Raw genomic sequence first — 16,418 nt, 5'->3', positions numbered from 1 at the left:
TTTTTAGTTTGAAAAGTGGATTTGGTTTAGATAAAGGATGGTTGGACAATTGGCCAGAATGAAATAAAACAAACAAAAACAAAAATGAGTGGAATTTGCAACGAAATAGTGTTGGAAATCCAGGAAATAAAAGATACTTTGATAAGATATGAGGACATTTTGAATAAAATACAAAGCATGGACGCAGAGCTGGAAATTGAGGCACAAGACAGGTCCTGGAGAGGACGGAGAAGAGGAGCCACCTGAAAGAGCAATTGGAGACAAAAAAGAAATAAAAATGATAATGATTGCTGTAAAGCAGGGCTCTTCAAACTTGACAACTTTAAGACTTGTGGACTTCAACTCCCAGATTTCCTCCTCCAGGCATGTTAACGCAGGAATTCTGGGAGTTGAAGTCCACAAGTCTTAAAGTTGCCAAGTTTAAAGACCCTTGCTGTAAATCAAGGGAAGGGTACTTATAAGGGAAGTTAAACAGGAATTGGAATTGCACAGAGAATTTTTGCAGAGAAAGATAGGGGTGAGAGTAGATAACGAGTCAATGGAACGTAATAGAGAGGGAAGAAATGTTTAAGAGGAAGGATCAAGTAGATAAAGACGAAAATCTAAAAGAGGAATATGGAAGACAAGCTAAGAAGCGAAAAATTAAGGCTTTAATGTGAGTAAGAGATGATAGTTTTTAAAAAAGGGAGATTCCATATAAAAGTGTACCCAGCTAGAGTGGACCGTCAAGGGAGCATTTCAGAAACTCAAACAGAGTTTCCTTCGCAGAGGAACTGGTCCTAAAGCACCCAATCCCCAAGAAGGTTCAGGCAGATGACAGCAATGTAGCCAGAAGGGCAGTCTTCCTCCAGAAAAACAAGGAGGGGAACCTCCAACCATGTGCCTACACTTCTAGAAAACTCACCGACACTGAACGAAGGTGGGCAGAAAGAGGCTTCTGCAGTCCATTGGGCACTATTAACCTGGCGGCACTTCCTAAAAGGGAGCCAAGTGCTGTTTGATATAATGGACTGATCATAAAAATCTGGAGGCCCTTAGGACCCCATGGAAGCTGTCTCCCAAACAAGTCCAATGAGCGCAGTATTTTAACTGATTCAACTTCACACTGAAATACCTCCCAGGAGGGAAAAACTTCCTAGCGGGTTGCCTTGTCCCAAATGCCCCAGTACAAGAGTAAGTGTGAAGTCAATGCCACCATTCCCATCACCCAGAAGGCAGCATAAGTCACTACGAGGCAACAAACTTGGAGGAGATTGAGCAAGCCAGGGGAAGAGCTAACTCAAAAGCTCAGAGCCAAGCTGCAAACCAACCTCTGATTCCTGCAACCAACAACTCTTAATCTCTCAATACGGATTGGCATCAAAAGGTCCAAAACTTGGACCCCTCCGAGTCCAAGTTCTGCAAAGAAATCATGATTCCAAGCAAGTCAGCCACTCTGGATTTGCGGCATCTGGTGCAAAGCCAATTTTGGTGACCAGCAATGAAAAAGGACATTGAAAGCTATGTGAAAAGCGGTGTGATATGTGCAACGATGATAAAAAGACCTGGAAAACCCCCAGGACTGTTACAAGAAGTGGCCCTATCTAAATAATTCACTGTTATAATGGATTCTGATAAATATCTCAAGGTAGAAAAATGCATTTTATGTTGTAATCAGTTGCAATAGTAAGCTATAGCAATCTATCATAAACTTAAAATAAAAACACGACAGGATTACACATTCTGCTACTGTATCTAAGATCTTACTAGTAATAATCTCTTACATTAACTGTAAACTGTAAACACTCTATCTGAAATGTTTATTATCTAAACATTATGTTTAATGTTAACATTTTTAAAAAATATTTCTACTTTATTACCTTACATTTGTTCCATCTGTACAAGTAGCATTCCCATAACCCAGTTCCCATTCTAGCATATCCTTACATGTATCTTAGGATCTGGAGAACTCATATTTCCACAGATGTTGTTTTCAGGTTCTGCTGTTCTTGACAGACCCCTATACATCTTTTTTGTAGGCAAGTTTGCTAATACAGGGGAGAAGAGGAAGGAAAAAATAAAGAAGATTAAACTGAAGTTCTGCCTGCATGATCTTTTAGGTCATGAAATAAAATATATCCTCTTAATGTTCTATGTGGAATTCCATTTTATATGGTTTAATTAATTTCCCTAAAATGAAAATTGAGGAAGTGTAATAACTGACAGGAAATAGATGTCAGTTTATGACAGAGAGAGAGAGAGAGAGAGAGATCTGATCTAACCTTTCTCCCTCCCTCCCTCTCTCTCACACACACACAAACACACAGAGGCAGGGGTGGGATTCAAATTGCTTGACAACTGGTTCTGTGGGCATGGCCTAATTTGTGGGTGTGGCTTGGTGGTCATATGACTGGCTGGGCATGGCTTGTATGTAATAAATATAATAAATATTTATTTATATAAATATTATATAAATAAATATATAAAATGTTGAATTTTTTATAAAAGAGAGCAACTTTTACCCAAAAACAGGCAAAGCAGGCAGGCAGATTGAGTTGCTCACAGAATCACAGATTCACTTAGAGATCTGTGTTTCTGCCATCTGCTAGCTGAGTCTGCACTGCTTCAGTCCTAAGGAAGGTTTGGTTCTGCTTGAAAGCAGAGTCGAAGATCTAAAGATTAGCTAGAAAGCAAGAAATCCAACAATTTCCTGCTCTCTAGCTAATCTAAATCTCCCAGCACAGCAGAACAGCTGATGGTCGGAAAAAGGAAAAATAGCAAATTAGCAGGCAAGTTTGCCAGGTAAGGAGTGAGTGGGCGGGGAGGGTGGACCATGTGGGTGGCATAGACTTATGTTCCTGCCCCGCCTGGATGGGGAGGTACTCTGGGGGTGACATTTCTCTGCGGACCACCAAAATTTTCTCGCAGACCATCAGTGGGCCGCAGTCTACCAGTTGGCGACTGCTGATCTAAATCATTCATCTAAATATTCACCATAATTAAAGTCAGTTTTTCTGTTTATTATTGTAAGCTTCTCCTATTTTCATCTCAGGGAAATTGATTAAATCACATAAAATGAAATTCCACATAGAAAAGTAAGAAGATATACTTTATTTCACAGAGATCAGAGGAGAGAATTGCTGCAAGGCAATCCCCTGAGGATCAGATATCACAAAGAACAACATACTCTTGCCCCCCAAAAAACTTTGTTTCCAAGAGAGGTGTCAGTTTTTGAGAGTTTTAATCAATGTCCTTTTCATAAGAAATGTTGTGCAGTAAATAAAGAATAACACAGTTGAGCATCAAAACAGTTCTGTTAAATATAACATAAAAATGCTGGCACATATTTTTAACAAACCTTGTTTCAAAAATGTTTGTGCTCAAATACTTTATATTTAGGAAATGCAGTACATTTCTCCTAATGTATCAGTCAGCCTAATGCAAACTAAACCTAACCCTAAGAAAATACTATACATAAAATTATAACATAATTTTACCTGTTTTGTTCAGTGCCAGCTTGGAATTGTCCAGATTTCTCAACAGAGGAACTTGCATGCTGGCCTGGTACAGAGACTCCAGCTCAGAAACCTCCTGTACTGTTTCCTGATTCTGCACTGGGTAGTCCTCAAAAGCTCTTTGACCGATCACAGGTGATTTGTTTCCAGGTATTAAAAGACAACTGGCATTCTTATGCTGAGTTACTGCTGTGCTAAAATTGTTAACATGATCTGTGCAGCTCTCTATAGCCACAGATGAAATCGAGCCAGCAGGATTTCTGTAATTGGTATATTTTGTTTTTGGACTTGTGTCCAACGTTTCAGCAGGTGCAATTCCATTCTCCTGTCTTCCAACATCTGACAGCTTGAGGTAAAAATGACTACTGTAGGATTCCTGCTGTAACTTCGGAGTATTTTGATCATGACAGGTAGCTGCCTTCCTTTTTTCCTCATACGTATCTAGCCTTTGGAAATTTCCCTCCAACCATTGAAACTGTTCCGCAATAGAAAGAACAGGCCTTTTGCTACTTACACTTTCAGATTTCAAAGAATCCCCACTGACAAGTTCTTGTGGATGATGTAAACCCCCAAGTTGCCCAGTCATCTTTAATTCTTCTGGAGCATAATGAGGCAGAGGGGGAAGAGAAGGCAGTATTGCACCATGGTAGTCCCCAGGTGGAGCAGCACTAGGCCATTCTGAAATGCTTCCTGAACTGAAAAGCTGACTAGATTGGCCTTTTTTGTCAGGTGGACTTTCCAGTGGTGGTGAAGAGGGGAAGAGTGTAGGTAATGATTCAGAGTTCGTTATAGTTAAATTCATTTTGCAGTTGGAGGTGAGAGGGGATCCTGTATTATGTAGGTTCTTGACCTTAATATTACTGTTGTGATCTTCATAATCTTTTAAAGTGCTAGGAGAAGCAAGTTTCACATCACCATCAATTTCAGTCTTAGTCTGAATGGACTGGTCACTACCAGGTTGTCTATAAGAAAAAGTAGTAGCTTGGTCACTGAAAGTAACAGATGCAGCTTGAAAGTTCAGCCTGTTTTCAAGAAGAGGTTGAAATATGGGTTTGGAATATGATTTCTTTTCAGGATGGGAAGCAAGTGGGTGGATGTAGGATCTTGGCCCAGGTGCCGCTTCTTTGCTAGGTTCCAGCCCTCTCTTCTGTTTCAGCAGTACTTGGAGTGGGATAGTCTGTTTACTGAAGCACACATAAGATCATCATCAGTGACTGATGATTCCTAATTAGAAATATTAGGCTAAGTTAAAAAGGTACATAATATTAGTACTAATTAAAAAGGTACATAAATCTATCAGAGTATCAGGTATCTGTGAGTGTAAAATTGTTGCATGATTGCATACAGAATTGCTAACCTGATAAGAAATTTTTCTGGTATCAGAATGGCACCAAGAACAATTACCTATTTTGGTAAAAATATTTTTTTATTGAAAAATATGATCAACAATTTCAACCTCAGGAATGTATGTATATATTCTTGAAGTTTTGAAGATGAGTCAAATGGAAAATATCCTCATCGTGGACTAAGAACATGTAATTCTTTACTGTACCAGAATTACAATCACATATCACATTATAGTAGAATTCTTCTTTTTCCTCTTTTCCCCATCTGTAAATGTTCAAAAAATGTCAACCATTTACAATATGATGCAATCAACATCTACTGAGAAATAGTGACTACATATATAGAAATAGTGTACACTAATGTTAATTAGATAACATGTTTATTTTTAAATGAATATTATAAAATTATGCATAAAATAGTATGGGGAAATCAGTTTATTTATTTATTTTTATGCATAATTGTATTACAACTAAGTACGTTTAAATTAGGCTAACAACCTGCACTGCTGTGAACAAACTCTGAAAAACTCTTTAATATGAGTTCCACTTATTATAAATATCACAACTCTTTGACAGTAAAAACAAGGGATTGTAATAATAAATGTATGCTGGGTGAGTTATTTTCCCATGACCAGAAACCACAAGGACAATTATGAAAACTGAGGCAATATTAATCGAGCTTTTTTTTTTTTTTTTGCTCGCACCTTTCCAGTCAGTGTTGATTCCTGACAGCAGCTTCAGTTTTCTCAGTAAGACTTCAGAAGTGGTTTCTGTTGCCCCCTATCTGGGGCTGAGAGAGAGTGAATGACCCAAGGACATTTGATGCCCAAATACGACTACACCTTGTGTCTTAACCACTATAAACAAACTGGTTCAAAGTAAATGAAAATTAGTTTAACATTATTTTGAAAAGATGGCCCAAACATTTTACTTCATTGCCCTCTGAATGATACATGCAGTCCCTGACCATAAATATGTAGTTTTGCAAAAAGGAAAGAGAAGGCTGGAAACTACATGAAAAGATCCTTAAACTAGTCATTTTCCTATATTATAACAACAACTTTAACAAACAACGTCTGCCTATCCCAGGTCCTTGGGAAGGACTTGATAAGTGAATAAAAATGCCAAATCTAGCCTAAATCATTACTGGCTGCTACTGAGAAAATCTTGTCAACTGCAAAAGGCCACAAGGATTCCACATATACCATGCCAATACATTACAACAGACTAGGTTCTTGGGAAGAATTCAATTCTAAAGAGTTGACAGCTGTGACTTGGTTGTTTACATTATTGTAAACAGATAAAGATCCTAATGAGATGCTTATAATGTATATCTGATCCTGATTTATAGTTTGCTATAATTTCTGCTTAAGGTCATATTCTTGTTATTGGCTATCATGTTACTATTATGATACATAATCGAAGATATCACAATAAACAATTTGGTATAAAAATATCCAGGTCTCTTTCAGAGAAATCATAAGGGGTAGGGAAAAATTCTAGCTCTTTTGCTTATGAAAAAAATATTGCTTGTTCTAAAATCTTTCAAGTTCAAATAACAAAAAGTAATTTTGGAAGTACAGGAAACTCCCACATATACTTCCCAAACAATTATTTACAGTCATTCAGAAAACCCTGATTGCACTGCCAAAACATGGTAATTTTAAGATAAAAAAAGAATTAAAAACTAACAACTATACCCAACAAACAGAAAGGATTATTTAGAATAATATTCCAATATTTATTAAAACTAAAAAAAATACCTGGTTAGTTTAGGATATAGAATCTTCTATATCTGTACCTACTGCAGGACCTCAAGTAGCATAGATTATTAAGAAGGTGAGAATTTTATAAACCAGCATTGTTTATTAGAAACCAACATGGGTTTATCAAGAATAAATCACGTCAAATGAATCTGATTTGATAGTGTGACCAGCTTAGTTGGCAATAAGAATGTGGTAGACTTCAACAATGTAAGGGTCTCAAAGTAAGGCAAAGGCTCTCATAAAGTTCTTGTAGAGAAGATGATAAGAATGGGCTAGATTGTGCTACCATTATATGGGTACAAAAGTGGCTGACTGAATGCCCCTCCACCAATTAATTCAAATGGCCCTGGGTCAAAATTGAGAGAAGTGTCAATTGGTTTATGGATTTCCATTCTTATACTTCCACTCTTGAACATATAACTTGAATGAGTGGTTAGAAAATATCAAATTTGCAGACTACACAAACATAGAGAGGACCTTTGAAATTATAAAGATTCAGGAGGATATTGACAAGCTGGAACAATCAACAACGATCAACAAAATTAATTTTGCCAGGGATAAAGTTCAACACTGGAATAGTTTTTTTTTTTAAACCAAGTATGCCTGCAGAATATGGGCTTTGATACACTTGAAAATGACCTGGACTACAAGCTAAATATGAATCAATAGTGTGATGCTGCTAAGCTGCTAAGAAGAACATACAATTATACGGTAGTGTCAAGATCAAAAGAAGCATTTTTTCTCTTTATATATGTGTATATACAAATCTTTCTTTGTTCTCTGTGTGTATGTGTGATTTTGTGTGTGAAAGAGGGGTGGATTTAACTTGCAATGCATTCGGAAAGTATTTAGACCCCTATCACATCTGTCAATTTTGTTATGTCTGATTCTACACTTGTTGAAATTCATTTCTTTCTCATTAATCTACACTTAGTACCTCACAATGACAAAGTGAAAACAGAAGCTTAGAAATATCTGTAAATTTATTAAAAAGAAAACTGAAATGTCACATTGGCATAAGTATTCAGACCCTTTGCAATAACACTTGAAATTTAGCTGAGGGGCCTCCTGTGTCTCTTGATCACTGCTGGCATGTTTTTACATCTTGATTGGAATCCACCTGCGGTAAATTAAATTGATTGACATGGTTTGGAAGGCACACATCTCTCTATAGAAGGCCTCACAATGCATACTGTAGCAGATCAAAAGCCATGAGGTCAAAGGAACTGCCTGCAGAGTTCAGAGACAGGATTATCGCAAGGCTGATCTGGGCGAAGCTACAGTAAAATTTCTGCTGCACTGAAGGTCCCTAAGAGCACAGTGGCCTCCATAATTCTCAAATGGAAGAAGTTTGGGACTAGAACTCCTCCAAGAGCTGGTCACAGGGTCAAACTGAGCACTTGGGGGAGAAGGGCCTTAACAAGAGAGGTGACCAAGAACCCAAAGGCCACTCTGAGAAGTGTAGAGATGGGAGAGAGTTCCAGAAGGATAATCATCACTGCAGCCCTCCAGCAATCTGGGCTTATGACAGAGTGACCAGACAGAAGCCTGTCCTCAGTGCAAAATACAAGAAAGCCTGCTTGGAGTTTGCAAAAAAGCACTTGAAGGACTCTCGGACTGTTAGGAACAAGATTCTCTGGTCCGATGAAACTAAGATTGAACTGTTTGGCCTCAATTCTAAACTTTATGTCTGGAGGAAACCAGGCACTGCTCATCACCTGTCCAATATGCCCAACTGTGAAGCATGGTGGTGGAAGCATCATGTTATGGGGGTGTTTTTCAGCAGCGGGGGACTGGGAGATTGGTCAGGGTTGAAGGAAAGCTGAATGGAGCAAAATACAGCCTCAATGAAAACCTTTTGCACAGTGCTCAGGATCACTTTCTAACATGACGACAATCCTAAGCACACAGCCAAAATAACACAGGAGTAACTTAGGGACAACTCTGTGAATGTCCTAGAGTGCCCCAGCCAGAACCCTAACGTAAACTCTATTGAACATCTTCAGGAGGGACCTGAAAATGACTGTCCGTTGATGGTTGCCATCCAACCTGACTGAGCTTGAGCGGATTTGCAAGAAAGAATGGCAGAAAATCCCCCAGTCCAGATGTGCAAAGCTTGTGCCATATCCCAAAAGACTTGAGGCTGTAACTGCTGCCAAGAGTGCTTCAATAAAGAAAGTATCGAATGAAGGATCTGAATACTTATGCCAATGTGATATTTCCGGGTTTTTTTCTTTTTAATAAATTTACAGACATTTCTAAAATTCTAAATAGTTCAGGAAAGCTGCTAATGACACAGATACAGATACTTATCCCGAACTAATGCCCACTTTAAGCCATAGAAACAAACAACCGAAAGAACTGAAGGAGTAGCTATTGATTAAAGATTTCACAGAAAACTTTGGCACACATAATTTCTGTGCAGTAATATGCATGCCCTCTTATTTTTGAATTTATGTGGTTCACAGTTTCCCAATTATATTGTCACTTCCCAGCTGGATCCATACTGTAGATACTAACCCTGCATCAAAGTGTAAAAAGATCTGAGTAAAATAATAACAGGGGAAACTTATTGTTCAATGCTTCTTTCCAGATCAGGCCCAATTCAGATCTGGAGAATGGCAGATTTTTTTGGTCTACCTTGTAGTTTGGGTCATGTTGCCGCCCGATGGTGGGTGGCAGGTGGGTGGCGGTTGTACAGGTTGCTGTTGCTGCATGCGATCCTGAAGGCTCCGCTCTTTTCGGACATAGATTTGCAGCTTCTTATCGATTAGAGCTCTGCTCTGAGTGCTAGAGCTGACATCATGCATGGCAAGTCTTAGTTTAGCTAAAAAGCAAAAGAAAACATAGCAGAAACAAAAGCAAAACTCGGGGAAGGAGAGCAAAAAGTAATGATGCAACAAAAAAATAAAAAGGAACATGCAAATACTGCCATGAAAAAGTTCACAAGGATGCATTTCTTCCCAATGAGGCACATTCATATTAGCTACATGTCCAAACAAGTTAATGACAAATAAAATAGTAAAATTAGATTTTGAATAGTAAAAAAGATTTTGAATGGGTTTTTTTTTTTTAATGAAATGCCCTTGGTGACTTAAGTCACTGTAACCCTCATGTAACTAACCCTTTAAATCCAAATACTTGTCTCTAGTCCCAGTTAGCTGAAACCCAATAATAGGCAGCCAGGTGAGACATTTGCTGGCAAGCTTTCATGAAGTCTGCTTTTGATTTCTTGTTTTGTCAATCCATTATAGAAGATTACTAGAAACAAATGCTGTTAATCATCCAAAGCCAGTTTGTCTGCAACCTTGCTAACCAGCAAGAAGAGAATGGAAGATGGGAAGGAGAATTAGCCAATCAAAAATATGAGATATGAAAATAAAAAAAATGCAGCAGCACAAATTCCCAAAAGTTACAGCACATATTTAAACAATGACCCCTCCTTTTCCTCATCTTCTTGATATTTCAACGACTGTATACGTTTTTATTTTTGTATGTTTGAGCAACTTCATGCTTTATTAAAACTTTTTGATAAACTAGTTTCTGAACTAAGAAAATTATGTGCAGGAGAAAATGCAGGAAAGCATAATTAGCAGAATAGGTAGCATCGAGAATTCATCTGCCTTGCTCACCTTTCAACAGAAGGAACCCCAGTAATAAAAAAAGAATAGCATATTCTGATATTACAAGGAAGAAATAACAAAAAAATCAGAAAAAGACATCTTTTACATCGCTCCCTTTCTGAATGTTAGTTTGCATTAAACCGTTAATTCTGTTAACTTGGGTTATGTTAATACTGTGTTTCTCACAAAATAAGGTTGGGCCTTATTTTTTTTGGAGCCCCGAAAAAACGGCTAGGCCGTCTTTTCGGGGGTGACTGAATTCCACCCCTTACCTCCTCGGGCAGGAGAGCGGCGACGGCTTCGATGTTGACCCTGGCGTTGGTGGGGCACTTTGTATCGGGAGACCTTCTGCCACCATTGCTTTCCCTTCTTCCCGTGCTGCCGCGGTGTTTAGAGCAACCAGGAGAGGCTGCCCGGGGCAGTGATAGCGCCCACCTGTCCGTGGACAGGGAGGCAAAGTGACGGCAGCGCTGGACCCGTGGAGAGAGCCCAAAGCTGCCCGTCCTTTCCACCCCTCACCCAGCCCGTCCTTGTCCCCACGCATCTCCAAATGCACCGGCAGCTCCAAACTCTGCAGCGGCATGCGCATTGGGCAGAGGCGCTCACTCAGCAGGGCTCAGCTTGGAGGAGGCCGCGGCACAGGCCGTTGCCTTGCCTCCCTGTCCATGGATAGTTGGGCACTATCACTGCCTCGGGTGGCCTCTCCTGGTGGCCCCTTCGGGTTCAGCCTGGAGGGACTTGGGAAGGAAGCCAAGCTCGGGTCGGCCCGGCTCTTTCGCTTGGCAGGTGAGTGCGCACCCGCGGCTCGCTTTCTCGGCTCTGCCCAGCCCGCATGGCTCTGGCGCGGCCCTGGCGGGATGAGCGGAGGGCCCGGCGGGGAGGCACTCGCTGACTTGGCAAGAGCTCCGCCGCCGGGCAGGAGGGCCCACCTGTCAGCTGTGCTGGGAGCCCCGTGTGAAGCTCTTCAGGCTCTGCCCGGCGTCAGGCAGGGATGGCGGCCGGGCACTTCTCCCGGAGTGGGCCGATCCTGCGCTGCGGCCCCAGGAGATTTGCCTCCCCACGTGGTGTTGGGCTGCCCTCTCGGGCAGGGGAGGCTTTGTCGTACCGGTAGTAGGGTGTCGTTTTTAAAAGAATTGGGTTTGCCTTCAAAGGCAAAGGGAAGGTGGCGACAGGAACGCCTAAAGCCGAGTGTCTCCGCTGGGCTCCGGTTGCAGGGAGGAGCCCTGGCTGGCCGCGTGTGGCTGCGTCAAACGCTGAGGCGTTGCTTTAAATGCCGCAGCAGCACAGGGAGAAGGGAAAGCAATGGTGGCGGAAGGTCTCCCGATATGAAGTGCCCCACCAACAGCGAAGTCAACGCAGGCAGCACCATATCCGGGTATGCAACAAAAGTAGTTCCTAACAGAAAGTCCCCCCGCCATTCACCCCCATTTCGCATGTTTAATATAGGCCTTAATTTTGGGGGAGGGGCTTAACTTGATTTTATGCCTATAAAACATGCTGGGACTTCTTATTGGGAGAGACCGTATTGTTGAAGAGACACGGTAGATATTAGTAAACTGTACAAAATAGAGTAAGCTGAAGCAATTAATAAATACTTACATATAGCTTCATTGCAGAGAGCCAAAGCTGCCGCACAATCTCCCTTCTGCTCTTGATGCAGTGACTCTTGGAAGACTGAATCTGCCTCTTGTATAGGCCTCTCAAAGCCACCAGTCCTCCCTGCAAGGGCAGCATTCTTGGTTTCCATTCCAGACTTCTTTCCCTCTTCATCTAAACAGCCACCTCCCATACCCACCCTTTTGGATGACCAGACTTTTTTCTAATATTCATATTGCAGATCACATATCCTGAACTTTAGTTCTTTGAAACCTCTGGAACCAATGCTAGAAATATGTATCAGAAGCAAAGGCATGTATAATGTTAAAATAATGTTCTAGGTCTCTTTTCTAAGCTGGGATATTGCAAGCACCAGCAGCAATTTATTTACTGAGACGTACACCAAAGAGAGGCACACTCGTGGAGCAGCTACAGAGAAAATCGGGTACAGACAGGGGTTGGATTAAAACCGGTTCAGACTGGTTCTATAGAACTAAGTTGCTATGATTCTGCGCAGTTTGGAGAACCAGCAAATGGTACCCCTGGCTAGCTCCCTCCCTCTCCGTCCGCCCCCCCCCCTCCCAGTCAGTCCTTATCACGCATGCGCAACATTGTGTGCATGCCCGACATCGCTGACTGCATTCTTCAACATTGTGTGCATGCCCGACATCTCTGACTGCATTCTTCCCAGGCCTGTCACTCCTTAAGGTAGTTCTTTTTCTTTCCCTCCCAACGATCAGCTGTACCTATGATCAGCTGTTCCAGGATTCCCCTCGCTTACTTACTGCTTTGCCCAGGAACCTTCCTGGGCCCCAGGGAAGCTTCCTGGGAGCAAAAACGTCCCTCCCAGGAGGCTTACCTGAGGCCCAGGAGGCCCCAAAATGGAGCGGGGTGGGTGCTGCGCATCCCACCCAGGCTCCATTTTTTTCCTTCCTAAGCCCCAAGGAAGCCGTCTGGGAGCAACCCCCCCCGGGGCTTCCCTGAGGCCGAGAAGGCCCCAAAAGAGAGTGCTGCATGCCCCCCCATGCTCTGCTTTTTTTCCTTCCTGAGCCCCAGGGAAGTCTTCTGGGAGGAAAAGTGCCCTCCAGGAGGCTTCCCTGAGGCCCAGAAGGCCCCAAAATGGGGGGAGGTTACTGTCCCCCCAAAAGCCACACCCACCCAGTCACATGGCCACGCCCACCTTTCCATGCTCACAGAACCGGTTGTTACAAACTTGTAATCCTTCTCCTGGGTACAGAGACTTGTTTTATAAGGGGGACTGGTCCTTGGTATGGGCTTGAGGTGTATGGTGTATGTGCTGCTTCTAGTGCACGACTCAGTCGATTTCCTGATAGCTTGCCCTATTCTGCTATTGTCAGTTGATAGCTTAGCAGAGATGCAATGTAGCAATCTGTTGTTACAATGTACCTCCCAGAATTTCCAATTTCAGTGGATCATGGATTTGTGTTAATGGTTAAGGGATAGGTGAGACAGCGAGAGAAATAGTTAATTTGGAATAAAAAATATCCTATGATTACTATTGATTATTAAAATAAAATTCTTTCCACAATAACAAGGGAAGTTACACAGCACAGAGGGTTGGAACTGGGTCTTATTAACCTGCTAATGAAACCCAGTTTTACAAATCAACTTAATAATGAGCTGCAGTACACACAGAGTATTGGAAATTAAATCCTATGAAAAATGATTGAAAGAAAAGGGCCAGAGAGGACTTAAAAAGAGTCATGAGAGCAGCCTTTCAATATTTGAAGACCATCACAAGCAAGAGGGTATGGATTTATTCTTCATTGGTACAGAGACTAGGATAAGAACCAGTGAATGGAAGCTTTGTAGAGAGAAATTGAAACCTGAAATAAGAAGGAATTTCTTGACTGTTACAGCTGCGTATTAAGTAGTGGAACAGCTTGTTTCCTGAAGTTGCGATTGCTCATCACTGAAGGCTTCAAATAAAGACTGGATAAGCCTTTGCTGTAATAGTCTAATTATTACTGCCTTATACAAGGGGTTGAACTATAAGACTTCTAAGGTCTCTTTCAATCCCATGATTTCTGAGCGGCATCTATATTAGATAAGGTTTGAATATGTTATTAAGATTTTTACAAATTTTTAAATTTAAATCTAAATTAGAAATGTATTTTTTTCTTGGTGGTATGCTCTTGCTTTAAATTATGCTGACTCTTGATGATATTATTTATTCTTCTGAAAGTTCAGTGTTTCCCAATAAATTTGTACTGAGTAAATCATTAGGCAATTGGAGAATGAATGAATGAATGTTTTTTTTTAATTTTAACTTCTTTGTAATGTCCTATGGTATTCTTTTGAGAGCCATTGAAATTGAAGGCTAGGCAAAGGATTATCCTTTGCATTCTTATTGTTAAGAAAGTTTCTCCAATGTTTACTTCAATATTGAACAAATAAATTTATGGTCCCAATTAATCAGTAGATTGAAAACCTGTGATATATAAATACAATGCTTACAGAAGTACATTAAATATAGAATAGAACAGAGCTGGAAGGGACCTTGGAGGTCTTCTAGTCCAGTCCCCTGCACAAGCAAGAAAACCTATACTATTTCAGATGTGACTATCTAATCTTCTTAAAAACCTCCAGTGATGGAGCTTTCACGATTTCTGAAGGCAAGCTTGTTCCACTGTTATCCTCACTGTTGTTCGCATTGCCCTCACTGTTAAGAAGTTTCTCCTTAATTCCAGGTTGTTTCTCTCTTTGGTTAGTTTCCAGTCATGGTTTCTTGCCCTGCCCTCTGGTGCTTTGTAGAATTTGATCCCCTCTTCTTTGTGGCAGCCCCTCAAATGCTTGAATACCACTATCATGTCATCCCTAATTCTTTTCTTTATGTTAGCCAAACCCAAATCCTGCAGCCATTGTTCATATGTTTTAGTCTCCAGGCCTTTAATCATCTTATGGATAATTCCAACAAAACTCTGTAACTATTGAATAAATTTTACATGCATATCTACATATATAAGAAGCCTTTGTATATAGTTGCTACTATTTTATTTTGAATTGGTTTTTTCTTTTGTCTTTTTTATTCTACTAGTGCTTTTTTTGCCTCGATTTATTAAATAATGCCAAAAAACGATTCTTTACAAAAAATTTTTTTTTACAGTTCATATGTTTTTCTTTCTGAATGCATAGCAGATTAGTATGCTTTCTATTATAATTTTTCCAAGCACATATTATCTGATACACATATTACCTTGAGTTTGCAGTTCATCCAGATCCATGAATCTGCTTGGGTGGGGATTAAAGCCCAAGGCTGCCTCTAGTTCCTTTTCCTGCTTCCTCTGGAAGACTTGCTCCTGGGCCTTTCTTGCTACATCTTCTTGTAATTCATCTAGTTCACTCTTGGAAGAAACAAATATCTCCCCACCTTTAGAGGTGGGAAAAACCCAAAATGTTTCATCTTATTAAGCGTTATTTAATTACTACATTCTTTAAATTTATTGTTTTCTGTGCTTCTTATAAGGCTAGTTTTCTTAAATGAACGGTAGCTAACAGAAATTTTGAGTCAAACAATAGCTTCCAGTGAAAGGTTTATCAAGGAAGTGAAAATAGTTTATAGAATGTCTTCTGGGTTAGGTTTACAATGGTTGTAGATTCAGCCATACAGTATTTTTGTGGGTGCGGTACCTAATATCATCTGCTGCTGTTTGTGTTGCTTCTTTCTCATATAAAAAGCTCCAAATTCTATTGGCATTTCTCATAAGGGAATTGATGTAGTTCCCTACTCATTTTGCCTCAGTTTTTGTTGCCTTTCCCAGCTACAGGTACTTGTTTATGACTATTTATTTAACCACCTTTACGACAGTGCTGAAAAAAGTGACAAAGACCAAACCTCACACTTACAATTGTCACAGCATCCCTATGGGCATGTGATCAAAATTTGGGCACTTGCATATATTTACTATGTTTGCAGCATCTTGGGGAAACCATTTGCCAGGGGCTTCTGACAAGCAAAGTTGGGGGAAGCTGGATTCACTTAATGATCATATACTTATTGATCGTGGTGATTCGTTTAACAACAACTGGCAAAAATTTCATAAAATCAGATGTAACTCACTTAGCAACTGCATGTTAGCAGTGGAAGTTATGGTCCTAATAGTGGCTGTAAATAAGTGGTACGGATTACCTGTATATTTTGGTGGTTTGCAATTATTTGAACTACCTAGGGTTTAAAGTCCACTTTTATAAAGTATGGTCTTATGAGTAGTTTTACTAATGATATTTGTAGTTTCCTAGTGATTACTAGCATAGTCTAACTTTTTCTTGCTGGCACACACTGAGTTTATATTGGGCTATCCACAATACATTCAAGGTCCCTTTCCTGGTCAGATGCCATCTGTGAACACAGGACAATGACCTAGGAAAAAGAGGAAATTACAATATGATCCAGGATTGCAAGTATTTGGAGAATGACACCTTACCATTACCAAAAGAGTATTTATTTTTTCTCCTGCAGGTTGTGGACGAGGCACTCTCTACTTCCAAGATGCTACTGCTATGTGATTTTGGAATATTATGCCAGGCAGGAATAAAATCTCCAGTTCGTTTGATATCCCTTTAAAAGGAAAA

General features: G+C 40.4%; 1 protein-coding gene across 2 annotated transcripts in view; it reads right to left on the bottom strand.

Moving 5' to 3' along the window:
• The window catches only part of USP54 (ubiquitin specific peptidase 54), a 134,369-nt gene that overhangs the window by 9,327 nt on the left and 108,624 nt on the right, over nt 1–16,418 (bottom strand). For both annotated transcript variants that reach the window (XM_087933855.1, XM_087933856.1), the window contains exons 15-20: nt 16,271–16,404; nt 15,043–15,216; nt 11,829–11,948; nt 9,247–9,433; nt 3,477–4,678; nt 1,927–2,027 (exon numbers count right to left, since the gene is read on the bottom strand). In XM_087933855.1, coding sequence (XP_087789981.1) covers nt 1,927–2,027; nt 3,477–4,678; nt 9,247–9,433; nt 11,829–11,948; nt 15,043–15,216; nt 16,271–16,404 — 1,918 coding nt within the window. The remainder of the gene's footprint in view (nt 1–1,926; nt 2,028–3,476; nt 4,679–9,246; nt 9,434–11,828; nt 11,949–15,042; nt 15,217–16,270; nt 16,405–16,418) is intronic.

The sequence above is a fragment of the Pseudonaja textilis genome, chromosome 4 (genome assembly GCF_049901715.1).
Source record: "Pseudonaja textilis isolate UNSWEBS1 chromosome 4, rPseTex1.2, whole genome shotgun sequence".
Lineage (NCBI taxonomy): Eukaryota > Metazoa > Chordata > Lepidosauria > Squamata > Elapidae > Pseudonaja > Pseudonaja textilis.
The sequence above is the reverse complement of the archived record's forward strand: the minus strand, read 5'-3'. Positions and strand labels throughout refer to the sequence as shown.